Genomic DNA, 12,405 nt, shown 5'->3' with positions numbered 1-12,405 from the left:
TCTCTCTGCATATCTAAGGTTCCAGTATTGCAGATACCTCGTTTGAAATAAAGGATCAAATGTGCCATGATTTTTTCTTTAAAAAAAAAAAAAAAGAGAAAAAAAAAAAAAAACTCCCCCTTGATTTATTTTTTTCAATGTTTTCGTATGTAAGAGCCAAGCAGTGACATGTACAGAAAATATCTTTGAGCATTAAGAAAAAACTCTTGCCGTGTCAGAATATTGAACAATTAACTGTTTATATTAAATTTCTGAATAAATTATCCAAGAATAACTGCTCATTTTGTGTCTGCTGTCTGTGCAGCACTGAGTGCTGCTTTACCACAGAGAAAGCATTAAATTCATATCTTGGAATAAGCAATACTTTCAGTTGCAAAATGAATGGTGCTAAGAAAAAAAAAAAAAAACAAACACAGATCTGCCAGTTGCAGGCTTGTGGTCCGAGGCTCGCTTAGCTCGGCCCCATGGCTTGCGCGACGCTCTCTGGGCTCGTCCTCACCGCAGGGTGCTCGGTGCTGTTGGGTAAACATTGGTAAAGGGCTTCCTTCTGCCCAAAACAGCGAGAGCTGCTGCTCCGCAGTGTCATGCTGTTATTTCCCTGAGCACGGACCCAGGCTCCCCTCCCGTTAGGGGAACACAAGCAGTTTTAAAAGACAGAACTGCGAGGCAGAAAGGCAGAGGCTCTGCTTCATCCCTGTCCTGAGGCAGAGCAGCTGGGGCTGGATTTGCACCAGGAACCACCTCACCTCGCCTTCTGCACCGAGCTGCTCTGGAAATGTAAAAATCTTTCTTTCTTCTGACTTAAATGTTGTTTCGTTTTATCAGAGGTGAGATTTCCTTCCTGATCAGCTGCACCAGCGAGGCGGGGGACTCGCCGCTGCTGTTTTTCTTCTTGATGTGTTTAGCCGTTCAGTTAAGGTACCTGCTCTCCTGCTGTGCCTTGTCCCTCGTGTCCCCGCTGTGCTGCAGCCCTGACTCTTCACCGCCCTGTGGCTGCACTCGCGGCTCTCCCTGCCCAAGCTGAGCACCTCGGGGCTGCTCCTGGCCTGCTGGGGCTCAGCTCTGCCAGGGCCCCACCGGCCTCAGACCTGGGGATAGCGTCCGATGCTTGCGCAACGAATGGCTGTAAAAGTGAGTAGTAGTATGATTTATATTTTTTTTTGCAAAGAATGCTCCTTTTTTTTTTCTTTTTTTTTTTTTTTTTTCTGAAGGGGTCAAGGTCAACCCTCACTTCGCTCCTCACCCCCTGTCCCCGGTAAATTCCAGCAACTGTTTCATCAGCCACCTGGGCCCAGCGCTGGGATGGGCGATGACGCTCGTTAATGGAGAATGTGCAGTGCTGATGCCACCTAGTGCCTCTGCACATCGAGCTGGACGAGGCAGCTGGATCCGGCCCCGCTCTGCGCCCGCTGCCCTGTGTCTGGGTGGGAGCACACGGAGCGGCTCAGCCCAACCTCAGCCCTCTCCAAACCCACCTGGATTTCTTGTGTTGTAAGAGCGATGAGAAACAAAGCAATACTTTAAAATGTTTTGGAATTGCATCTTCTGGCACAGGTCGTTCCCTGGAGTTCCTAACAAAACTTGACCTCGCTGTCACGGGAGGTTTGCTGCCTGCTGGGCTCTCAAGTCAGGGATGCTGGGGGAGGATGCTGAGGCTCATCCAGCCCTCGTGCCGTCATCCCTCATCGCTCTTCCAGGCTGCATGCGTAGCTCTGCTTCACTAACCCCTAAACCAGAAAGGAAGGGGATAAGCTCTGGTCCTCTCTTGTGGTCAGGACAACGCACTGTCCCGTCAGCTGCCTGGTTTAGGAGCAGTCCTGATCCTTGATCCTCACCGAGCTCTTGTGGACTTCAGAGAAATTAAACCTTAATTCCTCTTTGCTCTGGTGGTTTCCTGGAGCACTGGATAATTGCTATCCCAAGCGCTGCCAAGGCTGTGGTCTCTGAGTAATTGGAGTGTGAGCGGATCTTGTTCTGATTAGGGCTTGGCTGGGGCTGGCGTGCGCTCGGGGCCGTGGGATGAGGTGTGTGCGCTCGGCGGCCCCCGGGGCTCGGTGGAACGGAGTGAGCGGCCGCGCCGAAAATCTGAGCCTGGGCTCTGCCTGCCAGACTGCACACGGCGAGGACCAGCACCTCACCCCTCACGCTGCTTGCTTTGGAGCTGGAGTGCCCGCGGGTCTGCCCCTCACCTGCACAGAGAAATTCAGCCGGTGCAGTCGTCTCTGTGCTTTGTCTCTTTGCTATCGCTTCATCCCGTCTCAGCCCGAGACCTGCTGGGCTGCGGGGTCTGCCAGAGCCAACCCGCCACTGCGGTGATGAAGGATGCGTTTGTGGGAGCCCAGCGCTGGGCCCCGCTGCCCTTGGCAGGAGGCTAACGAGCGATGGTGCAACGAGCCCGCGGGCACAGCCCCTTAGTGCCAGGCTCTCACGGTGCACGCAGAGCGGTTTTTCTCCGAACGGAACAGGAAGCTGTTTGTGGCAATCGCTGTCATCGTGGCCATCACCAGTTCTGCAGCTCTCGGGGCCCCTGCGCCGGGCGGTTCGGGGTGCGCGGCCCCCAGACGGGGGCTGCTGGACCCTGCTGGAGCCCCGACCCCTGCGAGGGCTGGAGCGAGCAGCGGGGCCGTGCCAGGGCTGACGTCGGAGGAACTGCAGCATGGGCGAGGCGGGCTTGTTCGTGCCTTCGGAAAGGGGAAGCAGTGAGATGGTTGAGCCAGAGGCCCCCACGAGCAGCCCAGCAGCGCGGCTGCTGCTTCCCCGATGAGGCTCCGCTTCTTGCTTTGCACCAGCATCTGGAGACGTCGGGGCTGTCAGCTGTAAGCGTGCTCGGGGAACTCACCAGAGATGCCTCCAGCCTTCAGGGTAAGTCATTCTCCGCACGAGCTCCATCCAACGACACCGGACTTGTTGCTCATCTTCCTCGCGGTTTTCTGATGAAGCAGCCTCACCCTGCCGCACGTGAAGAGGAGGTCGGGGTTTAACCCGCCGGACGTCCCCCTGGCTCCCTTTGGGGCAGTGCTGGGGTGTCCAAACACCCCACGGGTGCTGCTCCTGCTGCTGCCACGCCACAGCTGAAGGTTTGCAGATGTCTCCCCCCAGCAGGACCTCAGCACTGCCCACGGCTGGGTTTGGGCCTGGCTGAGCTGGTGTCCCCCAAACCCTCTCCAAAGGGCCGCTGCTGAGCTGGGTGCCCGCGTTATCAGGGAGATGCCTGCAGAGGGGATGTGGGAGGACTGCGCTGGGCAGATGACACCTTGAGGTTTGTGGTCGGGTGAGGGAAACGCTCTTCACCACCCACTTCTGTGTGACACCAGCCCGGAGCAGGCTCCGTGCTGTGGAGATGCCTGTGGTCGTCCCCAAACCAGGTGGGCTCCGCTCAGCGAGGCTGCGATTGTAAAACCAGGCTTCGTCAGCCTGCTCAAGGGCTCGGGAGCAAGGTTTGGAGCTGCTCTGAGCTGTAGGGCTGGTGTCAGTGGGGCTCAGAGACCTCAGCGTGGGGGATTTGGTGTCTTGGGGCAGTTTGGAGACAGCTCCCACCTCCCTTTGTGGGGGAGCTGAGAAGGGCTCGGAGGATGACCTTTGCCAGGGAATGGGGACTTGCTAAGACCCCAAGGCGATGCCAGTGTTGCAGATGAGGGAGGGTCTTGCACCTTCCCTTGCAGAGGCTGTGCAAAATGATGCCAAAGGTGCAACTATCCAGCTGGTGCCCTCGGCTCTTGCCCTGCACTGCCCAGGTGGAGGGGCCCCGTGCCCCTGCAGAACGGACATGCAGGTGACGGTTTGTCCGGCTGACATCTGATCACCATGAACGGAGCAGGGAGGTTTTGGCAGCAAGGGGCAGGTCTGGGTGTGTTTGCAGCCTGTTTTCTGCTTCCCTCTGCAAGCCTCGGCCAGTGTTCGGGGCTGCATGTGCTGCGGGGCCACTAATCCCTGGGCCCTGCTGTAGGAAGTCACTGACCCGTCACACAGGTGGGAACGCCGGAGACCAGGAATTTCTCTCTGGCTACAGCTTCCATCAGCTGATACTTCTGACAAAACACTTGGCTTCTCCACTCCCCCCTTGGCAGCCCCTGGGCTGCAGCCTGCAGCGCTGCCTTAGACCGCACTGAGCTCTGCCGTGCGCCGTGCTGTCGTCTCCTGCTTGGGGCTGTTCCTCGCACGGGGCTCCGAGGGCTCCCCAATGTCAGACTCACTGCTCAACCACTCCTGGCCGTCGTTCTCGAAGCGCTGGAAGAAGAGATGGTCCTTTAAGCGAGGTAATGGCCTGTGTGCGGGGAGAGAGGGCTGAGCCGGGTGCTGCGAGCCGCTGCTGCAGGGCGGCCGGGGCGAGCGGGTGGCAGAGAGCACGGGGGTCCCCGACGTGCTGGGCGCCCACCGCTCCGCTCTGTGGGGCCACTGCTCAAATGTCAGCTAACGCTTTTCCTTCTGCTTCACCTTCTCAAGGCACGTAAATGCTTCGGGGAGCTGGGTAATGGGTTAAAAATCAGCCTTATGGTTTTGTAATAAATGTGTTTGCTGCTGCCAGTGAGCTGGAGGTCCCGGCGTTCTCAGGCAGCTGCCGAGGGCTGAGCCTCGAGTTGTGTGCCGGGACTTTGGTGTCAGAGCAGATGCCGGGGAAGAGGCTCCTCCGGTCCCTCAGAGCAGGCTGAGGAGCTGAGCCCCTGTTTTCGGGGCACAGGCTGAGCCCTGGCGGCTCGTGTGGCACCCGCTTGTCCCAGAGCAGGGGTGGGAAATGCCGGCAGTGGTGTGAGCTGGCCTCATTCCTGCTTGCAGTGTCATGGCTTGGAAAGAGAGAAGTGAGAGCCCCGGGATGTGGGACGTTTGTGGTCCTGGAGGAGCCGGACACTGCTGTCCCTGCTGCAAACACTGCCCTCAGTTATCGTTATCTGCGGCATTCGAGGTCCTGATGTGTGTCAGCCTTTTCCTCCCCCAGCTCCCCTCTTCCTCTGTGGACATGCAGGGGAAGGGGATCCCAAGTGGCCGGCCGCAGGAAGGTTTGTGCAGAGCAGGCAGCAGGGTCAGGAGGCTCTGACCCGCGCTGAGCCCCGAGCACCTCCCCGGCCCCAGCCCCGCAGTGCCGTGCCTGGGCTTGCTGGGGAGGCGCAGCTGGGCTCAGGGCTGTAATAAATAAATCAGCCGCTGCTCATAATCGGGCTGCTTTGGGGAGCATCTCGGGGCAGCCCCCTACCCAGCCGTTGCTGAGGAAGCTGCACGGTGACCATAGCTCGTGGCTGGGAGGGTATCTGAGGGGCTGCAAACCCCGCCGAGCCCTGCCAAGACCTTTCCACTGACAGCGAGCTGAGGCTCGTGCTGCCTTCCCGCTCCCTGGGCCCTGCGTGCCCGAAAAACCAGGCCCCAAAGGCAGCGATAAGGCGGCAGTTCGCTGTACAGTGCGTTACAGTGTCAGACGGCTTATCTTCTCCCCTCCTTCAGCCCGGGCCACATGAGCCAATCCCCGCTGCTGCCAACGGCCGATGAGCTGGGGCCCGGACCAGGCCAAGTGCTGCACTTCATCCGATTTTGGCACAGCGAGCTCAGCACTTGCTCTGCAGAGGTTTTACCCTACAGCTCTGGTCATCCTGCGGGGCTGCACGTAAAGGGCAGCTGGTGCTGGGCCAGCAGGGCAGAGCCAGGAGGAGACTGAATAATTTTTGTTTCTTGCCTGTGATGCTCTCGGTGGTTTCCCAGCAGTCTCTGCCCCTGATTGCTAGGAAATGCTCAGATGCTCCGGTCTTTCCTTCCTCCTGGGATTGTTTCGTTCTGACCGGTGCCTTTGTCACTGCCGTGTTTGTTGTGGCCTTTCCTCGGTGGAAATGCAGGGGGTGTTTGATGCTTGCAGGATGTGAGCTGCGTGGTGAGCGCTCGGATCCTTGTGTTTCCTCTGACGCATCCCCTGCCAGCGCCGGCTTGGCTTTGGGGTCGCCCAGGGACCCGCAGCATCCTGCCCCAGCAGGCAGCCGGGGTCGGGGCACGCATTGCTCCCAGGCTGCGTCGAGTCTCTGGCTGGCACAGCTTGTTCCAGCACTGGCTGCTTGGGTGAGGTCCCCAGCTGTCACCAGTTGTGGGTGTTTTCTCCAGTGACCGGCTTGCCTGAGTGGCTGCAGAAGGGAGGTTTTTTTTTTTTTTTTTTACTGCAGCCCTGAAATAGAAATATCTACATCTTTATTGGTCACCCAGTGACCTTGCATGCGGTTGCAGCAGCAGGCAGCCTTCTTCCTCGAGACACACCAGCTCAGCTGGTGGGTCCCAATTGTATCAAAACCCCCCCAGGCTGCCACACGCCACGGGCACCTCTCATTGCTCCCTTCCTCCCGGGGAAGAAGCCTGGCGTCTTCATGCTCTGCCTGCCAGGAAGCCAGCCTGGCACAGCGCAGCACAGCCCCGCTCGTGTGCGGCGCTTCCTCCCCAGCTCTGCCCTGGGAATTCCTCTGACGAGGCTGCTCCCTGCAGCAGTAACCTTTTATGGTCCCTGGCCACAGGAGAATATAGCAACTGCAACACCGAATCTGCTTAACGTTCCCCTAAACCAAACAGCGTGTGCTCTTGGAAGTGTCCTTTTGCCATCTTGTCTCCGGCACCAGCTGAGGAAAGGTGAATGTCGCTGCCTGGCCACCTCTGGGGAGCTGCGTGGCCAGCCCCTGACCACCACACAGCGGCGAGACTGGGCGCAGGTCCTCCCAAACAGACTCGAGTGCAGGGCCTCGGGGTTTACCCTTCTGGCTAGAAGACGGGCGACCACCTCCATCTCAGACACAGGGATGCTCACAGCCTCTGTGCTCTCCATGCCAGCCTTTCTTTGCTCATCTTGCCATAACCTGATTCTTGGAAACGTTTTTTTTCCCCCAAGAGCCCCTCCACGGGATCCCTGTGCCCAAGTGTCGTGTCTAGAGATGACGGTGCTAGCCCAGGGTCAACCAATGGAGGAATTAAACGCGGGGAGCCCGGAATTGTCACGTCTGGTGCTCACACATTGCCTAAAATGGTCTCCCCACCGCTGTAGCCCCGTGCACAGCACACGCTGGTGCCTAACGGTCGCTGCCGCCGGGTTCGCCGCCGCTGGCTGCAAACCTGATTTATCGCGTGTTGAACAAGAGTGTCTGAAGTGTCCGAGGAGGATGTAAGCTGTCTGGTGGGGCTGCAGGGGGCTTGTTGACTGCAGCAGACATCTTGGCCAAAGCCAGAGCCCTGCACGGCACAGGGAATATTTTCCAGGCCTCCAAGGAGCTGACTCTGATCCAGGGACCCACTTCAGAGCTGCAGGATGGAGCCTGGTGCAGAGCCAGCTTTGGCAGGCTGGCTGGGACCCTGCTCGGGAGGAAAACACCTCTTTGTTTTAGCTAAACCTGCGGGCCAGGGCTCTGGCCTCTGTCAGGCTGCAGCACTTGTCAGCTCCTGCAGCTCCATCCCTGCCCCTCGGGGCTTTGCTCCCTTCTCCGAGGCATGTTCGCTGCTGCAAGGGATGGAGAGGGCAGACAAGCTCCTTTTGCTTCCCTCCTCGGGCTTGTAGAGGGCAAGCAGGATTTGTCCCTGGCCCCCTGGGACCTTCCCAACCCCCTGGTTGCTCCCTTTGGGTCAGTTCTACCTTGGTCTCAACCCCAGCCTGTTTTGGGGTTCGGTGGCTTTTGCTGTCCGCTGACGTCTTTGGCTGCTCAGCTTCCTTCAAGCTCACGCCAAAACCTGCGCTGGTTTGTTCAGAAAGCTGACTTCTTGCTTGCAAGCTGAATAGGGGAAAACAAAAGGTGGTGTTAAAGCCTGCTGGCTGAGCCTCGACCAGTTTTACAGCTAAAGCATTACAGATGCAGCTCAAGGACATCCAGGGCAGGAATTTGTCTATTAGTTAAAATTTTCTCCTAGAACCTTCCTAGACAGCCTGTTTCAAATTTTCACTGCTCTTATAGTTAGAAAGCTCTTAGTTAAATAGTGCCTTCGTGGAGTGTTTTTCTCACTATATCGCTTATAGCCCCTCACTTTAAATGATTTCACACATTTAAATACACCAAACGCTCCTTCAAGCAGAAAACCTGGCCTCTGCAGCATGCAGCAGGATCCAAGGAACAAACCTCCAAACTCTCCCTCACGTTTGCTGCCTTTTTCTCATTGGCACCGTGCAATTTCTGGCTCGCTGGCTGCATCGTGTAGCATTAAAACGCACAGCAGGCTGCAAGGTTTCCAGGAGGGTGTTTCTTAACAAGATCTTGCTCATAGTAACGCTTTTATATTTTGCTTTCCTGGAGTATGACGGGTTTCTAGCAGTTTCTAGCAGGTTTTTTTTTTACCCCCATTGGATAGATATGGTGGCTTGCTGTCTCTTGCTATTGTTCTCCGCATCTTCAGCCATCCACCACCGTGCTTCAGCCAACAGCCTGGCTTTTTTCCACTCGCCTCAGCTGTATGTATCTCAAAGGAATAGAAGGCCTCCATGAGTCACGCACTGGTTTAGAGACCGTGGCTAGCGTTTACAGTGTGTCTCGCTACATAGGAATGTGCTTCAGTCAGCTGGACGATATATTGTGCCGCGAAGTACGTCCAGACCTTGTTTTTGTTTCTCAATGAGTTATCGGGCGGTGTACGCACGCTCAGGCACCCGCTTAGCACTGCGGTGTGGGGAACGTGCGCGCGTTGCGGGACCGGAGAACCGCACGCCTCCAGCACTGCTCTGCGTGTTCAGCGCTGCCCCAAGTCCTCCTGTCTTCCCTCCCAGCGGCGTCCTTTACTCTTTAAGGATGCAAATAGTATCACTGCCAGTATGTTCGTTTTTTTCCCCTAGATTCCTGCTTTAAGGGTCCATAATGCAAGTGACAGCGGTCACAGTGTGCTTAGCTCTTCTCTTTTACTGTGAAAGCAGCCCCTGCAGCACAGGATGTTTTACGGGGGTCTGGCTGGGATGGTGCAAGCCTGGTCTCTGCACCAGCATGTGACGTGGCTCAAGGGAAGGCATTTCTGCTGCTAGGGGACCCCTGCACCGTGTTCCCGCAGGACCGAGGCTGGCCAGGGCTTGAAAGGCTCCTGTCCTGAAGGGTTGAGGGAGCAGAAGGCCATGTGGAGCATGTCAGTGCTGCCTGATGCCACCTCTCTGTGTCACTGGTTTTTACATCCTCCTGGCCGTCCGGCCGCAAGCTGTGACCTCTCTGTCTCGCAGGGTCCGACTGCAAGCCGTGCTTACGGGAACTCGCTGAGCGCAGCCCCTCTGCTTTGGAGTACCGCGGCGCCAAGAGCTTCCTCCCGTCCCTGATCGCTGAGGATGACACCTTCTTCACCAGCATGGCTGAGGAAAAGGCGAGTGTCCTCTTTCCTTCCACTGCCGCCACGTGAGGCAGGAGCTGGGGGTGGCAAACTGGGGGGTCAGCACCATATCCAAGGGGGCTGTGGTGGAATAAGGACAGGGGAAAGGGGTGCCGACCCAAATTATCAAGGAACGCAAGGTTATATTGCTTTTGTGGCTGGGAAAAATCATACACATGGATGTTAGTGGGAGTGAGGCATGGAGAGATCTCAGGGGCTGGAGAGAGCCTTACAAACCCCAGGAGCAAGCTGAGCTGGTGGGACTGGGGCAGGTCGCATCGGGAGGGGAGAGCAGAGCGGTCCCAGCTCTGCACAGGACGTGCCCCCTTCGCAGCACAAGGCTCTCCGATGGGCTTTGTGCGCTCAGGCTGCGCCATTGCTGCCTTTGCAGGAGGACTCCTCTTCCACAGAGCTGGACGTCCCCGCAGCTGACTTGCACAGCAGCACGGAGGATCTCCTCTCAGACTCGGCTCTCCACGGCACAGAGTATTACAAAGACCTGGGGCTCCTGAGCCCGCCAGCTGCCAAAACAGCGCCGGAGGCAGCAGCGCAGCCAGAACCAGCCCCCCAGGCTGTGTCAGCCATTCGTTTATTGGAAGAAAGACCTGAGGCTCTGAGCAAAATGTCCGTGGACGTTGCTTTTTCCAATCCCGTGTCCTGCTCGGTGCGTTATGGTGAGGCCGACTGCCACTTCTTGAACAAAGGAACCAGCGCTGCCGATGGTCCTGAGGAGACGGGTGAAGATCTGGACCTGCAGGAGACCACGGAGTCCTTCCCCACGCTGGTGAGGTCTATGTCCACCTCTCGGAGGCACAGCTGGGAGAGCCCCTTGTCACCCGTGGACTGCAAGCGCAGGTAAGGCAGGAGCGTGGGGGCTGTTTGAGATATCCAGCACAGCGATGCTGCGGGAGGCCGGAGCGATCGCTCTGCTGCTGGGTGGTCTCCCGCCCTTGTCAGCATCTGCCAAGGCAGCTGGATGCTTCCTGCTCGTGTTGGGTGGGATGGGGAGGAACAGACACGAGGGCAGGAGGAGGTTTTTGTGTCTCTTGGCAACAGGAAGACCCTCTTTTCCTGGTCCTGGGGCTGGGAAGAGGATCTCTCATCTGGGGAGAGCTCGTTTCTGCCTGCAGAGGACCCTTGCACACCATCAGCTGCCCTGATGACCTCCATCCTCTGTCTCAGAGGGAACTTCGCCCACTCCCAGGGATTAAGAGAGCTCTGCCAAACCCTTTCTCTTCTGCTCTGCGAGCTGGCTCAGTGGGGCCTGTGGCTGCAATTGCAGCAGTCCTCAGACCCCTTGTTCTCTGCGTGGCTGCAGAAGAGGATGCTTTTTGTGGTGTGACGCTGAGCTCTGGCTGGGAGAGGTTTCCAGGCCTGGCATTACTGCTGTGCTGTGCTCCTGCCGCATGCAGCGCTTGGGCTCCAGGTTCCTTTGTGCACGCTTCCCCTGCTGACAAACGTATTGATCTCCCTGCTGGCTGGGAGGTAGGGGCAAGCCAGCAACGACTATTTATATCTCCCCTCCTTATAAGGTACCCTAAAATTATCTCAGCCTGAAATCTTGGCAGTTCTTTATCAAGCTCAGACTTTGGTTCCCAGACCTATTGTTGTGCCATGTGCCAGGGATCATTCACAGTTTACAGTGGAACAGGCACACGAGCCGTGGTGGCACGGAGCGGCTGGCTGTGCCGGCCTCCTCGCTGCGTGATTAAGCATGTGCGAGTGGGGGGGCCAGGGCAGGGGAATGCGCCCCGCCGTCCCCTAAGTAAATGCGTCCCGCGGCCTGTCTCTGGCAGCAGGAACGAAGTGGCACCGATCTGCAGGCAGAACCCACTGCAGGGAGTAAGATTTTCCACCGAGCCCTATCCATCATTTTGTTCCTACGCTGCTGGCACCGCAGCAGCACTTGGTGTTCAGGCAGCTGTAGGGTGCTGGGGGGCCGGTCCCCCCCCTCGCTTCCCAGAACAGGATTTCTTTTTCCTTCCTTGAAGCCGGGCCCCGGAGGAGCAGGATTTATGACATGATGCCACGGGGATGATTCAATAAATGACAACATCTGCCGTTTCCAAATGCCCGAAGGGACTTTGCTGGCATTGCAGCTGGCAGGCCAGCAGCTCCCACGCAGGCGAGGCAGGCTGCAGGGTGGCTGTGCAGTCTCAGGAGCTGCTGAGAGATCAGCAAGAGCCAAATTAAACATCCCAGGTGACCGAGGAGCTCATGGGCTTGCTGATGGCAGCCAGAGGAGATGCTTTTAACATGCTCAGGACTTGATGTCCAGGCTGACTCTTCCCGGCGTTTCCTCTCCCACGGGACTGCTGCAGTGGCCCTCTTTGTCTTCGTTGTAGACTCCACAGCTGTAGGATTGCCTTAGCTGTAGACTCTTTAGGATTGTCCACCCGAAGTCGGGACATGGCAGGGGCTGTGCCATGCCCGGCACAACGGGATGGCCTTGCTAAGCTGTCTCCTTCCCCTTTGCTGAATTAGGTTCAGCTTGGATACCACAGAGACGGGCAGCGACGCGGAGCAGGAGGATGTGGAGAAGGGCAGCCGGTCCTGCCCGCAGCCTCGCGTGTCCCTGCAGCTGCCCCGGGGCGAGCTGGAAGCCTGGAGCAGCACCGGGGGCAGCATGGTGATCAAGGTGGAGATAGAGCCGCTGCGCCCGAGCCTCCCGGGCCGCCCTGGCTCGGAGGAGGTGGTGAGTGTGCGAGGGCTGCGAGTGTGCTGGCAGCGGGCAAGCTGGGAGTGCGGAAGGCACCAGCTGCAGGCTGGACTCCTGCGGTGCCAGCATCGAACCAGCTGTGGCAGGAGGTCCACAGGGATCTCAGCAAGGACGGGCTTTCTCTGCTGTGGGACAAGCTTTTGGCAAAGGCCCTGGGAGCTGGTGATGCACAGCCCTTTTTTCCCACATATCCAGTTGTAATTTCCCTTGCTGCAGCCAGAAAGGAGCAAACGCTGCCTGTTCCCAGTGATACTCCCCTCTATTTATTTCTGAACTGCCTCACCAGCTTCTCCACCGAGACTCGGGCAGAGCTGGTGGCAGGATGCATCTTTTGGGTCTCGGTCTAATCCTGTGCTCTGCTACGGCACAGCTAGCACCTTGCAGCGAGGGAATGAGCCCTGGTG

The 12,405-nt window shown here is 57.7% G+C and overlaps 1 protein-coding gene across 7 annotated transcripts in view; it reads left to right on the top strand.

Annotated features, from left to right (window-relative positions):
* The first annotated feature begins 812 nt into the window (after positions 1–812).
* The window catches only part of ARHGEF18 (Rho/Rac guanine nucleotide exchange factor 18), a 49,816-nt gene continuing 38,223 nt past the window's right edge, over positions 813–12,405 (top strand). For 2 of the 7 annotated variants that reach the window (XM_048077637.2, XM_048077636.2), the window contains exons 1-4: positions 1,617–2,862; positions 9,140–9,276; positions 9,674–10,137; positions 11,767–11,977. In XM_048077637.2, the coding sequence (XP_047933594.1) occupies positions 2,382–2,862; positions 9,140–9,276; positions 9,674–10,137; positions 11,767–11,977 (1,293 nt within the window). In that variant the 5' untranslated portion in view covers positions 1,617–2,381. Of the gene's footprint in view, positions 1,132–1,616; positions 4,257–8,490; positions 8,745–9,139; positions 9,277–9,673; positions 10,138–11,766; positions 11,978–12,405 lie in introns of those variants that run through there. The other 5 variants (XM_066984123.1, XM_066984122.1, XM_048077641.2 and 2 more) reach the window with 4 other exon arrangements.

This window comes from Anser cygnoides, chromosome 27 (genome assembly GCF_040182565.1).
Source record: "Anser cygnoides isolate HZ-2024a breed goose chromosome 27, Taihu_goose_T2T_genome, whole genome shotgun sequence".
NCBI classification, from domain to species: domain Eukaryota; kingdom Metazoa; phylum Chordata; class Aves; order Anseriformes; family Anatidae; genus Anser; species Anser cygnoides.
The sequence above is the reverse complement of the archived record's forward strand: the minus strand, read 5'-3'. Positions and strand labels throughout refer to the sequence as shown.